This window comes from Centrocercus urophasianus, unplaced genomic scaffold (assembly GCF_019232065.1).
Source record: "Centrocercus urophasianus isolate 14NV4802_14NV808 unplaced genomic scaffold, USGS_Curo_1.0 seq_21, whole genome shotgun sequence".
In the NCBI taxonomy this organism is placed as follows: Eukaryota; Metazoa; Chordata; class Aves; order Galliformes; family Phasianidae; genus Centrocercus; species Centrocercus urophasianus.
Window position 1 is genome coordinate 19,811,089 of NW_024884767.1, and position 23,603 is coordinate 19,834,691.

A 23,603-nucleotide genomic window follows, 5' to 3' on the forward strand; every position below is an offset into this window, starting at 1 on the left:
TACAAATAACAATGATGCTGCAACGTAAACATCTTACCACAGGATCCTAGTACCAAAGTCTTCCTTCCTTCCTTCTAGATGAAGGATATTTGAATTTAATACACTGTTAGCATAATGGAACAACCCCAAAAGCTAACTTTTAAACTACTTCTAAATAAGCTGACTGCATTAATATTTATCCATTTCATTTCTTTATGACTTCACCAAACAATTATCTGTACAGTTTCTGTACAGAAGGAGTGGATCTTAATGACTTTCTGGAAAAATAGAAAAGACTTATATAATGAGATAACCAAGATATCCTTTATGGTTGAACACTTAAAGCTATTCTCTTTGAGTGGAGAATTTGGAGTGAATTTTGTGTTCAACAAAACACTTTTTTGGCACCACCAAGTGTGGAACAACATGGGCAAAGGCACCCTGTCAGACACCTCTCAGAAAAAACTACTCCAACAGTAAATGGGATCTTCTTAAAACAGTAGCCTAGGCTTTTTTGGCCCTCCTTTCAACACCTGCATGCCCTAAAAGCAGAACAGCTTTGGAAACATGCTTCTGGTGGTCGTCAAACACAACAACCAAGCTAGGTCAAATAAAAAAAAAAATTAAACACTGAGTTCCAAAACATAAATCTACTGAACCAAGTTAGGAACCCAAGCTTCTTAATGCACTAACAATGGTGAATTAAGTACACAGAACTCACACCTAGTTACAGGATACTGACAAGGACACAACCCTGCAAGCAGAAAACAATCTGTACCAGTCAGGTTTTTAATCCTGTGACTAATGCAAATTACAAAAGTGCTCCTGGAAGTGAAATCTGGAGCCCTAATATCTTCTCTCCTCTGAAATACCCTTGCCCAGGATGAAGAGTTTCTCCACTGGCCCCTCGATGTAGTTCCATCAGTCTTCATTTCTCTGCCTGCATTCAGTGACAGGAATGCTCTAGTGACGTAGCTTCTAATCATCTCCTCGGTGAGGAAATAATAAATCCCTCATGCTTTCCAGAGCCTCAGAAATTATGTCACTCAGTTCCTGAGCAAGTTGCTAAATCATCATCAGGTTATTACACCAAAAAGATTCCTCCTCCTTTGGCCATGCGTGTGAAGACAAACGCCTTTGGGAGCAGTGCTCTGTACTATTGGTGTAATGCAATGATATCTGAATCCACTGGGTGGGGCCACAATATATTTTTAAACCAGATCCTCTAATTTGTGAATCCCAAACTAATTCAGACATAAGCAGTTACCATAATGATAGAAAGACAGGACTGATGCTGAGTATACTTAGTAACCACAAGCTCCAGAGCTGCCAAGGCCCATGGAGAATGACAATACCAGCCAACAATGTACCTTCAGAATAAAGACTGTAAATTAGTATTTGATACATATATACATCTACTGCCTTTGACAGCTGACATTTTGCAGAACATTTTTAACCTACATATAACACAGGCACGCTAATACCAAAATAAAAAAGGGCCACATAATAAAAAGAAAGACAAAAACAAAAAACAATTCTAATATAATGAAATATAGTGTGAAACTGGAGATACAAGTGGTACTCAAAGTGAACTTCAAATTATCAGACCTTTATAGTCAGCACGAAAAAAATACATCTTACTAATGGTGTAGTAAGTGTAGTTACAGAAAGTACTTACTGAATGTAATTCTGGAAAAACCTCCTCCATCACGAAGTACTCCATGAAAGTGGCAAATCCTTCATTCAGCCAGAGATCATTCCACCACTCCATAGTTACTAGATTGCCAAACCACTATGAAAGATCAATAGCATAATTATTTTTCTGAAACAAAACCCAGTGAGTATAGTGACACTCCACCCATCCTCAACTTTATTTTGTGGCAAAAGTTTCCTTACAATATCAGTAATGCTTTTGCATGAACAACTCTGTAAGTATAGCTCCACTGTATACCACTACAAAATCTCACCACATCTAAATAATGACCTCTGAAATCTACCTGATGGGCAAGTTCATGAGCTATCACTGCAGTTATTAGCTTTTTATCCCTTGCAGAAGAAGCATTATTGTCAAACAAGAGTGCTGTTTCTCGGAAGGTGATCAAGCCCCAGTTTTCCATTGCACCAGACTGAAAATCAGGAATTGCTACAAGATCTGCAAAAGATTTGAAAGAAATTGTTGAAAACAGCTAGAGTTAAAGCAGCTCTCTATTTCAAGTCTGTCTATTCTACTCCATAATCCATAAAAAAACCTCATTATTTAAATTCTGCGGTGCAAGCATGTGCTGGCATTTCAAGACCAGAGGCTCTACGGATTTCTAGCCACATTTATTCAGCATTATTTCATACAAACAACTTAAAGCACTACACAGACACTGCCTATAGATACACAAGCAAACAGGAAACACAGCTGACACTTCTGAAGGCAACATGATTCAAAGACTGAGAATTTTCCATTTTCCTATCAAAGCTCATTACAATGAACTACTTCTTTCACGTCACACAAAACTGTAAGTAACCCAGTGTCAAAAGATTACAAATATTTTCTGGCTTGCAATTCAATTAATGTTTGCAATTCAATAATGTAAACTATATTATGAATTCTTAAAACAATTTTAAAGCAACTTTATTTCAAAGATATTTGATAATCTTTTTTTAAAAGGAAAAATACAGACATTTCAGAGAAATTAACATTCTCCTTCACTTTTCAGAATTTATTAGGGTTTCTTTTTACACTTAAAAAAGTTCAAAAGAACTTACCTAATTTTTCAAGAGGGTAATCTATTAAAAAGTACTTTTCATAAAATTCTAGAAGTTTCACTGTTGTGTTTAGAGCATACTCTGCTTGGTTTATATGCTGCGGTACAGCATGGACAGATACCTAGACCAAACAGACAAAGTAAAGATTTTGAAACTGAACAGCTATAAAGAAACTCACATAAATTCAAGAGGTCAGAACTTACTGAAATAGATACAACAGTTGCAGGTTACAATAAGTGGTTATAAAGCTGTTCTCACAGATCAGATTTCCTTGCTAGAGTTTATTCACTAGTCAAAGTATACAGACCATCCAAATGACTTATGTGTATACAAGAACAGGTCAAGGCTGAACACCTTTAAGGAATATACTCAGGAAGAGTCTGCACAAACAGAAATTGATCCATTCTTCCCTTTTATTCTATTAACTGGTCCTTCTTGCATACTTCAATGAATCTATAAGTTAGGCTATCAGTATGAAAACACCAGAATCATCTGCAATAAATTTTCTCCATAGATAATAATTGCAAAAAAATTCATGCAATGCCATATCTCATGTATGAGTATCTTCGATTTAGTGCAAAAAAACATTCACAAAAATTGACTGGTTACTGTCTCCCATTCATGTCAAGGTGACATAAAAAATTTTCATTAGGATACACATTAATCCTGGCTTAGGATGCCCATGCATAAGAAGCACAAAAGGTGTCGAGAGCAGTTTTGCTTCTTACAGTCTCCAATCTTGCCAATAGAATAATTCACCAGCTGCACTCTGGCCTGACCTGGTATTATCATTTTTATGCTTTCCCTCATGAAGCTGGTAAGTACTATATGCCGCTAGACTTGGTGTCTTCTAAAGCTCTGCTAAGACTTCCTTAGCTTAGCTAAATCTTGCTTGGTCAGAATAAAAATAAGCACAGAGAAGAATCACCCTCCCTCTGTCTGAATACATCATTCATTCTTTCTCCTCTCCACGTACTTTGCCTATCATAAAATACTTATAAAATATTTATAATCTAACATCCATTATGAAAAAAGGAAAGCATACCACACACAGTTGTTTCAGGCTCTCTGCAAACATGAAACATTGAGTGTAGTGACCAACTTCCTTCCTCCCTAGTAAAGAACTGGCTACACTTGCCAAAACAAATTTCAACCACAGAGCTGAACAGAAGTCACAAGGAAAAAAAAAAAAAAAAAAAAAAAAAAAAAAGAGAAATTTTTCAAGCTAGATCAAATGAAGTCTGTCCTATTCAGATATAGTTTGAAATACTTGTCCAAACTAGAATGAAATCCTACGGAATAGCATGTTTTACATCTGTATATTAGAGAAATATGTATCATGACGTTGCTTCACTGGCCTACACTGGTAACACTTCTTAGTACTGCTAACAATTCTAAGTACTGCTTTTGAAAAGGGCTTCTTATCCCATTAGGACGCTACTGCTCCCTGTGCGATGCTGCTCCTTCTCGGCACTAAGTAGGCGCTGACACTTCCAACATTTGACCACAAATGGGCAGTTCCTGCTACAGTCATGAAAATTACTGCTTACACAAAACCCCTGGAGTAACTAATGAACATTTCCTAGAACTATCATGTTCCTTATTTAGTTACTTAAATTGCACACTGTAGAAACTGCTCAGTGATCTTAGGCTATATCTACAAAGAGCAAACAGCATGCAGTCTTCCTTTAGAAACTGTACTGTTCCTATTCATCCTCTGACCAGCTCATAGTTGTATGCATGAATTGCATACGGTCATTAAAAGCATTCAAGCAATAAAACTAAACATCTAAAGCTTCCAATTAAGGAAGCTTCAAGGAGTTTTACATTTTCTGAATATCTGCTGCTATTATGATGAGATCCACGCTGTAGAAGTCTTCTCAATCTGACATAAATCCAGAAATAGTTCAATCTGCAGCATATGGTCACTGTCTACCACCTTTGATAAGCACAATGAAACCAAATAAATAAATAAATGGGAGAGGGAGAGAGTCACCCTTTATTGTGGAAAGTTTGTGCTTGCTCACTGATTTTTCCATCTGTTATCGTTTTATTTGGATGGACAGGGAGAGGGTGAAGGACGACTTAAAAACAGAATAAACGTACCAGACTCCCATTAGTTTCCATACTGATGTTTTTCAAGTCTGCAACTACAAAGGCTACCAGGTAGGTGCTCATCTTCAAACTCACAAAAAATTCATCCTGAACAATTCCCTTTGTCACAGGAGTAGTGGCTTTCTGCAAATAAAAGAAAAATATTAACACAAAGAAAAAAATAAAATAAATAAAAGAATTACTTTCAGGTAAATAAGAACAGTTTATAAGCAAACTTACAGAATATATTTATATTTCAGTTATGTTTCATTGGAACAGAAAAGGCCTATGGCCTTCTCATGGTATAATAAAGCATGAGAAGCTTGGAACACTTTAATCCTATATACCCTCAAATTACTCAATAAGCTTTTAATATGAAGTATTACCAGACTAACTTGCTGGAGACACCCTGTATCTCATTTAGTTCACACAAAGCCCCTAGTTTAAGCTCCTAATTCAACAGAAAGATTAGTATTAATCCACAAGAGCTTTAGGCTGGAGACACTGTTCAGTATAGCCTGCTAAAAATACAGGCACTGCATGAATTAAATATTTGTCTCTTCCTACAAATCCCCTCAAAATTAGGTAAGTAGACACATTCATTATTAAAAACAAAGAAATAAAACACAATATTCGCCTTTAGCCTTCTCACTCACAAACTGGAAGATTTCATTTGAGAAAGTGAAGACACCTTCTGAAACTTCCTAAGTACCTTTGTTTCCAGAAACAATCACAGAATCACAGAATCACAGAATCACCCGGGTTGGAAGGGACCTCAAGGATCATGTAGTTCCAACCCCCCTGCCTAGCAGGGCCACCAAACACACACATTCAGATCAGGTTGCCCAGGACCCTGTCCAACCTGGCCTTAAACACATCCAAGGACGGGGCATCCACAACCTCCCTGGGCAGCCCGTTCCAGGGCCTAACCACTCTCCTTGTATAGAACTTCCCCCTAACATCCAACCTAAATCTTCCCTCCTTCAACTTGGATCCATTTCCCCTAGTCCTGCTGTTGTCAGCCCTTTTGAAGAGTTTACTCCCCTCGTGGGTGTAGGTTCCCTTCAGGTATTGATAGGCTGCAATGAGGTCACCCCGCAGCCTTCTCTTCTCCAGGCTGAACAAGCCCAACTCCCTCAGCCTGTCCTCATAGGGGAGGTGCTCCAGCCCCCTGATCATCTTAGTCGCCCTCCTCTGGACCCTTTCCAAAATCTCAATGTCTTTCTTGTACTGAGGGCTCCACACCTGGACACAGTACTCCAGATGGGGCCTCACAAGAGCCGAGTAGAGAGGGACGATCACCTCCCTGTCCCTGCTGACCACCCCTCTCCTGATGGAGCCCAGGATCCCATTTGCCTTTCGAGCTGCCAGAGCGCACTGCTGGCTCATGTTCAGTCTCTCGTCCATCAGGACCCCCAGGTCCTTCTCTGCCGAGCTGCTCTCAAGGACCGCTCCTCCCAGCCTGTACGGGTGCCTGGGGTTCTTCCGGCCCAAATGCAAAACCTTGCACTTTGCCGTGTTGAACCTCATTAGGTTCACCCGAGCCCAGCCCTCCAGCCTGTCGAGGTCCCTCTGAATGGCATCCCTTCCTTCCACCGTATCAACCGCACCACTCAGCTTGGTGTCGTCAGCAAACTTGCTGAGGGTGCACTCAATTCCCTCATCGATGTCATTAATAAAGATGTTAAAGAGCACCGGTCCCAAGACAGACCCTTGGGGGACACCACTTGTTACCGGCCTCCACCTGGACATAGAGCCATTGACCACCACCCTCTGTCTGCGGCCTTTCAACCAGTTTCTTACCCATCGGGTCGTCCACCCATCAAATCCACTTCCCTCCAATTTGGAGATGAGGATGTGGTGGGGGACCATGTCAAAGGCCTTGCTCAAACTTCTTATCAGTTTAACAATCAACATTAAAAAAAAAAAAAAGCCCTCTAGCTTTAGACAGAATTATTTCAAACTCATTTGAAATATGAACAATGGCTTAACATTTAACTGCTCCCAAAAAATTAACTGCCAGACTGAAAGAGGAATAAATGCTTAATTCTGAATAGAGAAACAGGCACCTGGTCTGACCACCACATAGGAGAAGTTTAATTCTGAACCTCATCAGTCAATTAAAAATGTCTACCTTTACCATAGCTTCATTTTCATAAAGACATGACAGAGGTGATACTCTGACAGAGAATCTAATGTGGCTGCAGAGAAACTCTTTCACAAAAGGGAAAAAAATTATAAAACGCCAGAAATCCCAAAGACACAGTTTCTTCTAGCTTGAATGTGTCAGCCACTAAACAATGCCACATTAGCTGCGTGCATGCCAGCTGAGATCTGCTTCTGAGCTCTCCTGCTCACGGAGATATTTACAGCAAATGATGAGGCCCATCCTTCAACATTCTCCTGAGTAAAATAAAAACTCTGATATTAGCTCTGTTATTCTACAATAATCTACTTTTTTTTTCTTAACAAAGGTTTGCTTAAGTGCTTATTTTCAGAAGTAAGCTTATCCTAGTAATGATTTCATCAATGCTACACAATTTATGCAACATGATCCCTTCATCCACAGTTCATTCTGTGTGCAAGAGCTAAGACACTAGCCTATAGTGCCTTCGGAGACAACACTACCTAACAGAATACGTAAGTCAAGCTAAATCTAAAATTCAAGAATTTGGCACATGCTAGAACACTTCAGACAAGAAAAATATGAAATAAACTATGCCAGTAAAAGGTTTTATGTATAAAAGTTGATACTGCTAAGGAGAACTTGTTGGTACTGGGAATACCTCAGGTAACTCATTTTTCCATTGAAACTCTCAAATCTAATCCTTGTTTTTGTTCAGTCAAAAAAAATATTCTATGATTTCATGATTTTACTCTGATTCACAAGCACAGGAGACCAAGTCTTCTTGACAAATTACAAAACCCACAGGGACCACTTCCAAATCTATTCAAAAACTGCACTCTTGGGTGTAAAATAACAGCAAATGAGTGTGGGTGACAGGATCTTTTGCCTAGGGCACACAGAGATAGCTAAACAGAAGGATTCGTATCTAAGATAGCAGAAGGCAATTCAAGTGGTATGACAAACAGGAGCTGTTTCCCAAAAAGATGATAGAGAGACATCATGTCATTTAAATGGAAATTTGATGGCAGGATTGCCATCAAGTCACTTGAGAAATGATTCTATGCAGACCACAATGACAGAAACAAGGAAAGACATGCATGTTTTCTATCTAGTACAGGAACAGCTAAGCCTACAGTTAAGGTGACTGCAGTGGAATTGTTTAACCCAGGGAACTCAGGTGCAAGCAATGCACCTCAGTGATCAGAAGCTTGTACCCACCTCTTCCTCATCCTCATTTAAGGTTTAGCAGTGGAGGATGCAGCATCTCTCCGGATGGAGAATGCACCCCTTGAGCCACTGCCAGACATCAGAAGGGGTTAACCAATTTTCCTTCTTTATTACGCATTACTGCTCTGTAATACCTGTATCCCACTTAAAGGCACTTTCAAGAATTTCTTTTGCCATACAGGTGACCAATCTGGAAAATCTACAAGATTACTGTTCATGATAACACGAATACACAACATCAAACTATTTTTCACTGCAAGTAGAAAGGGTAGAAAGTGACATTTCCCACACCTCCATGGCTCAGACACAGGGTTTGAGTTCTGGGTGATTCTGTATGGGGCCACAAGAAGGACTAGTGGGTCTCTTCCAGCTCAAGATATTTCGCTCTGTTCTGAATCCATTCTCATCCTCTCTATTATGTCTATCAGAAATGAGCAAGGCAGAATATACTAGAAACAGAGCAACAATAAACATCCTATAGTAGTGTGGTGCAGTAGAAAAGCTGCAAACTATTTTGGGGGGAAGTGTGTCTTTCAGAATAGTCATGAACTGTGGAAGGTACGCTTAGGAACACAATAAACTTTTAAGAACCATTCACAGTTTGCTTGGTAAATCTGCTACACACAAAGCAATAACAGCAAATAATACTTTACTATATAAAAAAATACAGAAGCTGTTTATGAAAGTAGCCTTAGTCACTTGTCCAATGCTTGCAGAGAAAAGCAGAGAAGCACCCTTTCTTGTCTACATTAAATGCGAAAATTGTCCAGAAAAGTCTGCATATCGAATCTTTCAATGAAGAACAGAACAGCCAATGAAGTATTCTTCAGCCTGGTATAAAACAAAGTGCTTGCAATCCCATTAAAGAAAAGGTTGAGAATCACCTCATACCCATGAAAATAAACATTCACCCAGTATGAGCAAGATAATATTTCGCAAAGGCATAATTATCAGTTTGGTTTTCAACAAACTTGTAGCTAAATCAGCACCTGAGCCTTTGATAGCGTTCAGAAAACTAAACCGCACAGTGCACATGCAGATTTCATCAACATCAAGGGTGTAATTTTTTTTTTTAATTACTGCTAAGATTAATGTCAATATTAATGAGTTTCTACTGAGTGATAAATGATGATAACGTTTTTGATGAGAGGCAACTTCATTCTGAGACATGCTAGGTAATGTCAGTCTTGATGGGCTGTCTGAATGAATTACACTTCAATAAAGCTTTTTTCAAACACTCAGTGGCATAAATCATCACCATAAAATACAGATATGCTCATGTAAAATGATATGCTCATATAAAATTTTAACTGAAGGGATCCAGATTCTGATTTGAATTCTGGAGCTGAGGATCTGTTCACAGCCTATTTCCCTCTTGCTCAGGTTCAAAAGCCCATCCTTCCATGTTAGGCATATCTTTCACAAGAACTGTTTCTAGTTACACACATTACGATGAAGACATTCCAACATTTTGCAAATGTGCAATATCAGCAAACATAGAAACCTCAAAGGGAATCTTAAGGGCTGTTGAGACTGTTTCAGTTAACAACAAAATTCCTGCAACAGCTTCTTAACGCTGAGTAAGAATCACAGAATCACTAAGGTTGGAAAAGACCTGTAAGTTCATTTAGTCCAACTGTCCACCTATTGCCAATATCACCCACTGGTCGCTCCCATAGCCATCCAGCTGTCACAGAATCACAGAATGTCAGGGATTGGAAGAGACCTCAAAAGATCATCTAGTCCAATCCCCCTGTGGGAGAGGGAGCAGCAACACCCAGATTAGGTCACACAGGAACGTTCTGTATGTCTCCAGAGAAGGAGACCCCACAATCTTTCTGGGCAGCCTGTTCCAGTGTTCTGTCACCCTTACTATGAAGAAGTTTTTTCTTTTTCTCATTTATGTGGAACCTCCTACATTCCAGCCTGCACCCATTGCCCCTGTCCTATCACTAGATGTCACTGAGAAGAGCCTGGCTCCATCCTCCCGACGCTCACCCGTTACATCTTTATAAACATTAATGAGGTCACCCCCTCAGCCTCCTCCAAGCTAAAGAGAACCAGCTCTTGAGTAGAGGGGGAGGAGAACCTCTCTCAACCTACTAACCACACTCCTTCGAATACATCCCAGGATGTCATCGGTCTTCTTGGCCACAAAGACAGTGTTGGCTCATGGTCATCCTGCTGTCTACCAGGACCCCCAGGTCCCTTTCCCCTACGCTGCTCTCCAACAGGTCAGTTCCCAACATATACTGGTATCTGGAGTTGCTCCTGCCCAGATGCAAGGCTCTACACTTGTCCTTGTTATACTTCATTAAATTTCCAGCCCCCTCCTTTCCCGACCAGCTCTCCAGCCTAAGTTATGCTGGATAGCAGCATAGCCTTCTGGTGTGTCAGCCACTCCTCCCAGTTTTGTGTCATCAGCAAACTTGCTGACAGTACACTTTATTCCCTCATCCAAGCCAGTGATGAATATATTGAATAGTACTGATCCAAGTAGCAACCCTTGAGGGACTCCACTAGATACAGGCCCCCAAAAGCTGTCTCACTGATCCCAACTGTCTGCCTTCTTTCCTTCAGCCAGTTCACAGCCCACCTCAATATTACACCCATTACACAATGTGACACTCTGTACGTCCCTACACATCCCTACATTATGAAGTGTGTTAAACAGTCTACTTTGCTTTATAAAGATATTCAGTTCAAGTCCTTGAGAAACAGAAACATTTTTATTACATAAAGTCACAGAGTTTGGAGTTTACCTTCTCAAGTTCCAACATGTACGTTCCTGTAATTTTAAATTAATCCCCTGGACTTTAATGCAACAAATACAATGCAAGCACTTAAGCGGATTACCTAGAGGACAGCACTACTAAAATTCCCACACAAAAGTACCTTTGGCATATTCGACAGCGTGGAAAGTTTCTCATCTCTCTTGATTCTGATTGAAAAAGTAGCTTTAAGTGCTGGTTCATCAAAGCATGGAAAAGCAGACCTTGCAGCAAGAGGCTCAAACTGAGTTGCAGCAAACCACCTAGTGAAAAGAGTAAAGAAAAGCAAATTAAGAATTATGAAAAGGAGTAAGGCTACTTAATTACGATTGAACACTGTCACTTTTCCTCTGACATGCCGAATCAAACTCTGTAACCCACGTAAGATTACAAAGAAGGTATGGTTTATGCAATAGTGCACACATGCTGGGTGCAGTGGGGATTAGATCAACCTAACTTGCACACTGTCAGGAAAAAAATATGCTACAGATATAGGCTGAACTAATACATAATCAATAGTTTTCCCGGAATTCGGATACATATTCATTACACCCTGTTGCATTGCCTACTACACACCCCCAACAGTTCATTAGCACACAGACCCTCCCCTCTTGCGCATACGTAGTGGGTCATTATGGTCTCCTTCTGGTGGTCGTGGAATAATCCTCATCTTCCTTGCTATAAACTTCTGAGCCTTCAGGGGGGCATCCCCTCAAACCGGTTTCTTCTTGCCCTGTGGACATCTAATCACCTCCTTGCCAAATGTCCCTGATTCTCAAACCTTATCTGTATGGCCTTCATCCCCCTCACTATCCCAGACCCAGTGTCTGCCATCCCTTATTTTCTAACAAGCTCTACATTCTTGCTTCTATAAACTAACTATTCCCCTTCACCCCCCTTATTCTCAGTCACTGTGAAGCCTTCTTGCCTTTTGACCTTCACTTAGGGGCCCTTGTCACCTTTCACCTCCACAACCTTTGTACCTGTTTGCCATAGAAGAAGCTTTCCAATCTATACGTGACATGGTTAGTCCAGCTACAAATAATTTCCTTGAGATTATGAAGAAAAGAGTTCTTTAAAACCAAAGATACAAATTTATTGGAGGACTAATCTCCTTGGTTGTTTTTTTGTTTTCTTATCCTATACCCAGAGTAACATAACTACAGAATAATTACCAAAATATGTCAGACAATTTCCAGTAAGAGTGAATTAAACATAAAAAATCTGAAAAATTAAATTAGTGATCGCGCACACTACACGAAAGTTTTGAAACCTCAGCAGCAGACAGGACTGCAGCAAAGCTCTTCTATCTGAATGTTACACATTTGCCACCAGACACTCCCACAACTCTTCTGTCTTCCCGCTCCCTTCCCTGACTACTGGACGCTGTGTAAATTCATGCACTGTCTTGTCTGTAATACGTGTCTCATCATGTGAGAAACTCTCAATGGACTATGTTCATTCTCAAGCATTTTTATATTAACTAGCTACAGAAATTAAAACTTTTACTAGAGAGTATCTCTTATTGAATTCTCTTCCTGCAGACAAGAGCATAAATAGACCTCAACAATGTGTCTTCCATTTACCAGAGATGAACAGAGGGGAGAACAGTGTTTTCAACTGCGTTTTTTTTTTTTTCTTCCTACTTAAAGCCTTCTACCAACTTCCCTCAAATTCTGAGAGTTAAGTTTTCTTCTTCCCTACAACTCCAAGACTGCGGACCTACCCTTTCCTAAGGAGGCATGTTGCTGTCATAAGACTTCTCTCTATGCCTGCTCTCAACTTCTTACTCCCACGCCCTAAGATTCAGGCACAGCAGCACTTCCCCAAGAAGCAACAGATTCTATTCTCTGTAATCATCACACATCACACATACACTGTTATGCTCTAGCGCAAGCTCAGGAGCAGTGCTTTGTTAAGACACTTATTGATAGCATGTTACATTTGCACCTCAGAAAAACATCTTCATCAGACAGGAGGAAACTCAAAACAGGTCTGTAATCCTTCTGCCTACATTTCCATTCTTCAAATTCTTGATCTCTTCAAAGTCTCCAAGAGAACATCAAGCGAGGAACAGTAGGAACACACAGGAGGGAGGAGGAGAGTTTCTCCCTCACCTCAGATGCCAATCAATTCAAGAACTCAGTCATGTTTCACAATTCCTGTACTTGCAACAGTTTTGCATGTACTTGAAAATCCAACTGCTGAAGACAATCTATTTTCTTGTACATTTTAGCAGTAAATCGTAGCCCTGCTGTGATCTAGCTAAGGGGAGTTTAATCAGCAAACTGTAAGTAAACTTCTGAAAAAATAAATAAGCTTTGATTTAAATGTCAGCGCTTAGAAATGCCAGACGGATCTGAAAGAAAGTACACTGTTTTTATTTATTTAAAAAATAAAAAGAAATAAATATTCCTTATGTTCCAATGAAATCTTCTTCACACTGAGACATTTTATTATTTATGAAACATGAGAAATCCCTGAGAGACTTCAGTAATTCAACATTAGCAGCATACATATATTATGTGTATCTCACTGGAAATATTTTAACTAAATTCTAACACTTTTCTGCTGTAGTCTTCAAGGAGTCTCATTCAAGAAGATATTAACAGCTAACAGGTTTTATTTGAAGTCAGTGAAAATAAGTTCTCTTTTTTTAAACTTCAAGTCTTGGCATTTTTTAGCATAAGCTGCTAGGGGCTTCATATCTTTATTTTATCTAACAGCTGTTTTATAGGTTCTTTACAACAACTTTCCTGTCAACAGAGTGAACTGACCTATACTGCTCTGCTTCCAGAAAACCTGCATGGATTACACTGTGCTAACAAAGGCATGAATGATCTTAAGTACACAATAAGCATAAGTAGCATTTGAAATGGGTGGTTTGCACAGCTACATTCTCTAATCTTCTTGGTAAAAAGCACTCATTCCCCGTAACAGTGGTCCTGTCAACTAGCCAAATACACTTTGAAAGAAAGAAACTAAAAATCAAACAAAAAGCCATGCTAGAGTGCCATGTGGAGCTCGCAGGGAGCCACAATGAACTGAGGAAGAAGCTGCCCTGATTTAATGAACTCACCCATGAAAGACAGTTTTCAGAGTGCTGATTTTAATCACTGTTAAAATCTATCTCCCGAGCAGTTTTTCATGAAGTGACAACACAAGAAAGAAATCTGATATTTCAGAAAAAAATCTCTAGATTTACAACATCATAGATTTTTCATTTTATTCAGTAGGAACCAGCTGCACAAAACATCCAACAGAAAGAGTTAGTCTTATTAATTCTATCAAAGCACGATCTAAAAGTAACATAAGAGAAAAGGAGGATTTGGGTACCTACTTTTGCTTAGAATTCTCATCCTTGTAAGAAATTTTGTAAAAGCCATAGTATGTATCTGATAAATTAGATGAATATTCCAAGTTGACTGTGTAATTCTGTCCTGCAAGGAGAGACTCAGGAGCTATGACTGCAATCTGATCATGCAACGGATATTCCAGCAACTCAACTGCCTTTTCTTGACTTCCTCCTGATGAAGTAATAGTTGCCTTGGTGATATTTAGTCCTGAGCTGTGAAGCACAATCTTCTTAGTTACTTGGGTGACATTAACCACTATTTTCACAGAGCCTGTAAATTTCAAGGTAGTTAGGTTTGGCTGCAAGTCGAGATCATAATGCAGGGGTACAATATCAGAAGGAAGTCTTATTTTTGCCCATGGAAACAGCTTTCCATTGGTTGCCAAAGGGTATATCAGTTCCATTGTACGATTTTTTTTATGGCAGCCTTCTTTGGTAAAGGTACATTTGGGAAGAAGATAAATCACCATTATCACTGAAACTGCAATCACAAGAACACCAGTGCAAACCAGCACGGTCCTCATAGAGGGCACTGAGCAAGAACCATCTGGACTTTGTCTATAGACAGACATGTTATTGCGGAGACCCGAGCTTCTGTTAATGAAGGACATCCCCAGCAGTTTAGCTGATGACTCATAATCCTCTTCATCATCATCCATTTCATGCTCCCCAAGGCCACGCACTAAGAGCCGCGAGCTTCTTGGTTCATACTCAACTTCATCAGGCTCCAGGGGGTGTAAACAGGGCTCTTTTGCCAAGTCAACCACATCAGGCTCTTCCTCAAACATACTGTTTTCAATCATGTTTCTGGGTAGCTGAATCTGATCTGAAAAAAAAAAAAACAAACAGAATATGCCACATCATAAACAAAAGACATAATACTTCAATGACAGATCACTGAGGTAAAGAATGGGAAAAGCTTTCACTACATATTCTATCATTTTACTTTCCTGATTTGTTTCCACTAAACATAGCCATGTTTTTCTGCCTACTGCAATTCTTGTTTCAGTACCTTGCCCCTTTCTGAACTTCAAGAAGACGTTTCTGTTGTGCATACTCAGTTGTATCTTGTATCATAACTGGGAATCAGCTACATCACTGAACTGTACTTCCAGCTCACTGATATCATTGCCTCAGTTGCATTATGTCTACCCAAATAATTCTCCCTGTATTCAGCTAACTTAGGAATTATGGAATAGTCTCTATGTTGCAGGGAGAAGAACAGGCAACCAGAACAGTTCTAATGGTGTTTCTAAGATTCTAGTTCCAGAGTTCCTGTTAGAGGAGAAGACTTGCTGCCATATTAGCAGCTACGTGAACAAAATACACATTTTACATTTTCAGAATTAAATTTTTTATACACACATAAAAAAACCGCTCAATTTCTTACACGGCAATGAGAAGACAACTGTTCAAATTGATCATTTACCGTCGAGCTTATGCAACCCTTGAAACTGTCCGGGCAGGTAAGAAGTTAAGTCAGAGCCAATAAGACAGCATCCATAATTTTTTTCCATAAGACTTAACCAGATCACAAAATACAAACCAAAAATTCAAACTGATTTCAAGTTTAACAGATTCCCTCATATTCCACATGTAGTTTTATTTTAAGCAAACTTCTGATTGCGTCTGTAAAAAATAATGTCATATAAAAAGTTATCTTTCAGTTAAGCCACCCTGTGAAAGTGGTGAAGTTAGAAACACCGATGGCAAGAAGCGCATACAGGTTATTGGACACAGAGACACAAAAATTGCTGTATCGGCAAGGAGGGTTTTTTTCGTAGTGTGTTTCATCTAGAACATTGCAACATAGAATGAAGTTGCCTGTTTTTCTTAGGGCACCACAGAGCTGTCTGAAGAACAAAACAATTCAACTGGGAAAAACATCTGTACAGAGATTTCTCATACAGGATATCCAAAAAAATCTCAGTAAATTTTCAGGCCCTTGCAATCTAGTCAGTATGAGATAGTCCCCTTTCACAGCCTCAGAGACTAAGAAAACTGTCAAACTGCAAGGCTTCACATATGAAGGTCTACTGCTAGTTGAATAATAATCACATCTCCATCCTCCATCTTGCTTTCAGAATGAGAAAGATGCTTCAATCTATAAACATATTAAAAAGTATTACTTTCTGTCAAGAATTGCTGATCTACATATAGCCAAAACATCAGCGTAGCTGCAATACATTATGGATTTGATGTATATTGCTAAGGTCCTGTTCAATATTTGCAGTTAACAACAGAACAGCTTGATTTGGAAGGGAATTTACTATGGGTAGGGCTACCACCCACCAGCTCAGGATACCCAGGGCCCCATTCAACTTGGTCTTGAATGCTTCCAGGAATGGGGCATTCACAGCTTTTCTGGGCAGCCTGCATCAGTGCTTCACCACACTCAGAGTAAAAAATTTCTCCTTACTACCAATCTCAATCTATCCTCTTACAGCTTAAAACCATTATCCCTTGTTCTGACACTGCAAGTGCTGGTAAAATGTCTCTCACTTTCTTTTAACACTCTTTTAGCACTGGGAGACTGCAGTGAAGTCTCCCCTGAGCCTCCTGCTCTGCAGGATGAACAACCCCAAATCTTTAAGCCTTTCTTCACAGGAGAGGTGATTCTTTTGTGACTCTTCATGGTTTTCTGCCACTTCTTTCAGAATTAAACTGACAAACTATTCAGATACCTTCAAAATAAATAACGCCTTCAGAAATGGACTGCCAAGGCCTTAAAGAAAAATTGAGGGGGGCTAGGGCTGTTGGGGGGAAAATACTAACTCGTGTAAATCAGTAAGAGAAAGGTGTACTGGTCAATTGAACAAACAATATGGAGACGGATGAAAGCAGGGAGTTTGCCCGAGTTCACACATACCTGCCCATAGTACGTCCCAGTGTAAATGTGCTGTGTTGTCTATGAGTAAGATCATAACGGCACAGGATATTTTGGAAGTGAACTCAGGAGGTAATCTGCTCTAGCCTCTAGGCAAAATATCTCATGGTACTTCTCATTAGAGTGCTAATGTTCAAGCCTTCAACATCTCAGTTCACTTCAGTGGTCCAACACCATTGTTTCTGTGCTGAAGTCTGTGTACTCACAGAGCACAGAAAGCTAGGCTGCAAGAGAGAACATGCAGACATATTTGTGGAGAAGAAAATGCGGACAGAAGAGCATTGTGCAGCGGAAGCTCTTTCAGAATTCTTCCACAATCTACTTCTAGCAGAGTTTCTTGTTGCTTTTTGAATCCACTGGCTATCTTCAACCAAATTTGAAAAGAGACGGAAGGATAACCAAATTCCTCTGAGTACCAACCCAACCCTGTCCCAAAACAGCCAGCTGCTATCAGAAGACACCCAAATTAATATCTGCTGTATACAAAAGGCAAGTATTAGGACTCACATCTTAACCACTCCCAAAGGTAGCAGCCACTCAGAGCACTGCTCCAACCTCAGCCTTGGCATATGCTGCTGCATTGCCATCTAGAGAAGTAGAAGACAGGGGAGGCACTGCAGAGGGAAGGAGGAGAAAGATAAAGAACTTCTGGCAAAGAGTTGGCCTCATTAGCTCTGCTTTTTAAAGAGCTTATTTTCCAACAGTTTCCCTCTAATGCCAACTACCTTAATATTTTCAAAGTTGCATGAAAGCACTAGTAAGCCTTGAAAAAAATGAAAAATCTGAATGAGAAATTAAGAAAAACTAGAAAAGCAAGGCAATTCACAGTTTCAACAGCTAAGATAATTTCTATGGAAAACAATAGTAAACCCAGTTTCAATTGATTTTTTTTGCAAAAATTCAGATCAAAGCCTGGATGTTGTGATGAACAATAAGCAGTGATGAAAAATGTTGCACTGAACTATCAGTTTGATCACAGGCTATGAGACGAGAGCTGTGATGAAGTAGGCAGACTACTAATCTCTACTTGAAAGCGTGCAAACAAAATATCAGAATATCAGAAGGTTACCAGAGTTACTTATGCTGACATACACATTCACAGTAGCATACAAGTCAGGCTACTTTTTTGAAGAGGAACCATGGCAAACATGCCACTCATGCTCAGTAAAACCCTGAATTCTGGTTCACTTGGATTTATAACAAAACAGTGTGAGTTATCATTTATCTTTCCTTTTAAACTCATGAGCTACTAAAAGGCCCACCAGAAGGACAAAAAATCTACAAGCCATAAGGAATAAGAAGCAGACCGAAGAAACCTACTGCAGCAAACTACTGCTTCCACACCAGAGGCTGCCGATGCACCATGGGCAGTGTGATCACTCTTAGTTCACAGCTAAGGAAGCACTGACCTGAGTTGCTTTAAAAATAAAGTTCTGTCTTCAGACACGGTGATTTGCAAGCTGCAGGCAAGCTTTACCAAACATAAGTTTAGTGTGAGAGCAAACAAGGAGGTTAAAAAAAGCCATGGGACTGGGCCTTATGCAGCTCCCTAGTTAGCACTAATGAAACAACACTCAACCTGCTTTCATAGTCACCCTCATCACAGCTGGAAGCCTAAACACAGGCAGGAAAAACTGAGTTTACAAGACTTTTCTGCAGATCTGTAACATGCAAAGTAGAGGTTGTTACCATCTTTCCCAGTACATGATCTGTATCACTTGCAAGAGAAAACAAGACGAATATTTATGGTTTAGAAGCAATTCTGAGAATAGATGCAACTTTAAAATTAAATGTGACAGATTAAAGAAAGCCAGAAAGCCAGTCTTCTGACACTGTAGAGATGAAGGAATGCAAGTATTTTTTCTAAAATGACTGTTTTCAAAAGTTTTTTAGTTTTGGAACTAAAAGTTTTAGGTACCTGAAAACCTTTCACAACCTTATCTCCTCATTACAATACTGACAGGATCACAACCTGTACATACACATATGCCTGGGTAAGCAATTCAGCTGTAGTTATAACAAGCCAACAATAAAGCTGCTGCATGTACTAGTACATCCTTCATAAATAAGAATCATGTACTCATACCTAGGTGAGAAGAAGTATAATGACTGGAGGACACAAAGAAGATTATTTAATCAGAACAAACTAAACAGAAGGTCCCTTATCTTAATCCTACAAGATATACATCTTTACTTCTATATCCTTTCATAAGCAACTCTTTCAACTTACAAGGTAACTTTACGTTACAAAGCTCTTTTGGATTTCCTGACCATAAGGAGACAATCAGGAGCAACAATAAAACTGTACAGCAGTTGCTGCAAGTATTTATTTTGTTGGAAAAGCTCCACTGCTATTAAAGAGAAGAACATAAGCTTTCCCCTGCAGTTTATAAGCCCCATACAGCAACACATAACAAATCTAATTATGAGTGACAGTGATATAGGAAGTTTTGGTTTTGTAATCCATTACAAATATCCTGTGGAAAATGAAAAGTCATTATTCCTGTAATTTTAAAAGTCACAATCTTCAAACAGCACTATCGATACATATTTATAATGCGAGAAGTGTGTATTTCTCCCTTAAAAAAAAACAACAACAACAAAACAAACAAAAAGAAAAACCAGTAACTTCTTTATTATCAGGCCTTGTGTCTAGCCCAGAACTGAAACCTCAATAATCTAAACTCTTATGTAAGTTTAAGTGGTTTATTCCCCCAGATTAATTCTCTTTTAAAATATACTCAGAAAATGTCTTGTGGCATTTTTCTCTGTTTTCAGTTTTCTGTATCCTCATTAAGTACTGCCAAAAAAAATAAATAAAAAACAATCCCTAAATCCAAGGATCCCTAATGGCACAGTCAGAACAACTGTCACTGCTTTTTGAGACAGTTCAGCTCATAATCATCTTCAATCAACAAGCAGGTGTCGGCACTTTGCAGAAACCAAACTCCTGTCACAGAGATAAGCCTAGGAAACTTCCCATCATCCTGCAGAACCTGGCAGCCAAAGAAGCAGGTAGCATGTTGTTGCAGACCAACCAGCAGGTGTGGCAAAACCCACAGCCAAACCAATGGCTCTGTGCAAAGCATGTTTAGCAGCTGGAGTAGAAGTTAACACCCATAGAACATAAACCATTTCAGATACATTTTAAGTAACAGGAGAGAGGGCGCAGAGGCAGTGCTGTGCAGAAACAGCAAACAGGAATCAATCAACATGTCCCATCAGGTTCCTCCACGGAACAAAGAAACACTCCAATCAAAAGACTTGCTCTGTGGCTGAATGTGAGGCACTTTACGCAGAAGTAAAAACACACCTCCGTCCTCAGGGCAGAAGACAGTAAAAAAAAACATGTATTTTACAGAGAAACGTTCCATGAATTAGCAAAATAGGATAGATACATTCAAAAATTTGGTACACCATGCAATTAATATTTGATGTCTTTCACTTTCCTAGCAATATTTTGACAGAGAAAACTGGAGTGCCAGCATTTTCAGTTGTGCTAAGTACCAAGAAAAAATCAAGAAATTTATAATCACAAACTAGTTAGTCCATTATTGATTAAAACAAATGAAATCCTCTCCATGAGATTTCTGGAAAGCAAGGAGGAGCACAGTGTTCATTATAACACCTTCACCATCACAACTCAAATTACATAACAGAAACTGAAATGCAGTACTTTTAAAGCTGACACTGACACTACATCAAATAATAATTCTGTGTAAGGAATGACCCCAGGATCAGCTACCAGCATCCAACAAAGGGGTTATTTATCCAGGGCCACAATGATTCACTTAACTTTTACATCCAAGTTTTGAAGTGCTGAACTTTTATTAGCAGACAAAACAGCAAACCTCATCAACAAAACACAGGATTTTCCCCCTTAGGGATGTTCTATAGACAGAGAGAAGGAATAGGTGGAGTCTATCAATTCACCTGCACACTGAGGACCTAATGAGTTCATCACCTACCTCCTTTTCTGCTTGCCAGCTTAAGATGAAATGACTGAAAACATGACCCCATTCTAGGTTTGCCCCACTCCTCCAAGTACTGAGATTGGCAGATTTACCACAAGGACTGTGCACCTATTCCTGACAACAGCAGACAGAGAAAATAACTTGTCTTTCCCCAACTAGGAGCCTAGGTTGGCCAAGCACTCTGAACTAGTTCTTGCCTTACACTAGTTTCTAAGCAGAGGATCCCTTTACTTCTAAAGCTTCTCCTCTAGCTCTCAGCTCTGCCTCTGTTATGTCACCTCAGCTTGTTGCTACCGAGGCCGAAGACTTTGAAGTCCTTCAGAAATAACTGAAGGTCTACACTGAGTCCTTGGATTAACTGCAGGCTATTATTTTTTCTTAAACAAGCCTCTGTAGGTTTTAGATTCTGTTGTTTGTAATATAATTAACACACAATGACTGCTTCAAAAGTAATTCCTCCTATTACATGTTGTTAACCTATGCCATCAGAGGTGGATGTTGGTGGTACATCAGTAGAGGTGGAAGCTTCCCACAGTATCCCATTACATGTTGTTGCTGTGTGACAGAGTGGTGTCTGATGTGGAAATGCAGATGAAACAAAAGAATCACCTGAGAATTTGCTCTATCAAAGTTTGTACTCTTTGTATCTGTCATAGTTTCCAGGGAAATAAATATGAGGCATTACTTTTGGAGCTACCTAAATGCAATACATACATATAATAATGAACACTCTGTTGCAGAGATCTTTCTAGTAATTAAAACACTTGCAAATGCAAAAATTTGAACAAGTATAAAAACTGATACTGTACATAGCAAATAAAAATATTAAATTTCACCAGAAACTTTTTTCCATCTTCTCTCTCTCACAAGCTCTACATTTGCAGAGCTTCCAAGAATTGCAACAGCTAGGCAGGGCAGCAAGGCCTAACAGAAAGGATGCCAGTGAAGGACTCTGATCTCCCTTCTGTATTACTGTGGTTTAACCCAGCAACAAGTCAGCACTATACGTCCACTTGCTCACTGATTCCCCAGCAGGATGGGGGAGAAAAATTGAGAACGCAAAATAAAGTAAATTTGTGAATTCAGATGAAGATTAGTAAGACCAAATGGGAAGCAAAATAATAGCCACAACATATATACATAAATTCATAGGTGTATATATAATATATATACATACACATACATACATATATATATATATATATACCCATATATGTATTTACACAACAAGTGATGCACGAAGCAATCACCACTTACCAATCAACACCCAGTGTGGCTCCAAACAACAGCTGTGCCCCCCCACGTCACCCCGACTGGCCCCCGTTTATTTCTTTTATTTCCTTTATTTCTTTTTCACGACACCAAGTACGAAACATCCCTTTGCCCAGCTCTCCTGTCTCCACCCCCTCACAGTTCCTGGTGCCCTCCCACGCTCCTTGCTGGCAGGGCAGAACAAGAAGCTGAAATGTCCTTGAGAAAAGTGCTCTCTGCAACAACTAAAATATCACTGTCGTCATCACTGCTCTCATCCTAAACACAAATCACACCAGCACTCCCAACACTACAAAGAAAATTATTCCAGAGGAAAACAGCATACATATCTTCTAGTTTGGAACACAGCTTCTTTCCTCAGTGTTTCTGGTTTTTGCTTACCCTCTCCTGAGATATGGCGCACTTTGCAAAGTGCAAAGCTGTGAGCCAATTACCCCCTGTGACTCTATTGCTTCTTACATGTGTCTGACACAATGGAGTTTCAATTTTGCCAGAGCTCTCAGTGAATACTGTGACAAATGCAATTCATCACCAATGTTCCAGAAGCAGGCATTCAATATTTTCTACACAATTCTATAATGCACACACTTAATGCTTATAGTCTTGATCAGTCAAATGTACCCAGGAAGCAAAAATTCAGTTGTATTAACATGATTAATGTGCCTGTGTTTACACGCAGAACAAAACTGCAGCCTCTTGATTGGCTCCAGAGGAAGAAATAAAAAAAACTTTAACTGAAAAGAATATTTACTTTAACCATGCATTTTTTAAAAAATGCTTCATTGTGCTTATAAAATATCACCCAACAAAAGCTGTACAAGATTTCTTAAGTTTGGCCCACAGACAACTGATTTGCAGCACAGTAAGCAAAGAATCCCTGCTGCTATTCCTAGTGTGGTGCAGACATAGCAGCACTGGTATAACTCCTGCAGTTCTCAAGCAACAATCACACTGTATGGGAAAACTCTGCAAAATCCTAATGGAAACCTCTTTCTTTGGTAGTTCAGGGCAAGCAGCAGTATTTCAGGATTCACCCCCAACCACAGAATAAAGGGGAACTAGACAGTCTGCATAAAAGTGAATTCCTCATCTCAGGAAATTCCTAGTCTTGAAACTTACCAAACTGCTCTACGCAGTGATAAGCAGCACGCATTCTATA

At 39.5% G+C, this 23,603-nt stretch overlaps 1 protein-coding gene across 2 annotated transcripts in view; it reads right to left on the bottom strand.

The window, feature by feature from the left end:
• LOC122162567 (leucyl and cystinyl aminopeptidase) overlaps positions 1-23,603 on the bottom strand; it is a 57,826-nt gene that overhangs the window by 20,684 nt on the left and 13,539 nt on the right. Inside the window, exons 1-7 of one of the 2 annotated variants that reach the window (XM_042822971.1) lie at positions 17,181-17,312; positions 14,297-15,137; positions 11,081-11,219; positions 4,843-4,974; positions 2,737-2,857; positions 1,977-2,131; positions 1,658-1,771 (exon numbers count right to left, since the gene is read on the bottom strand). In XM_042822971.1, coding sequence (XP_042678905.1) covers positions 1,658-1,771; positions 1,977-2,131; positions 2,737-2,857; positions 4,843-4,974; positions 11,081-11,219; positions 14,297-15,137; positions 17,181-17,235 — 1,557 coding nt within the window. In that variant the 5' untranslated portion in view covers positions 17,236-17,312. Of the gene's footprint in view, positions 1-1,657; positions 1,772-1,976; positions 2,132-2,736; positions 2,858-4,842; positions 4,975-11,080; positions 11,220-14,296; positions 15,138-17,180; positions 17,313-23,603 lie in introns of those variants that run through there. The other variant, XM_042822972.1, reaches the window with a different exon arrangement.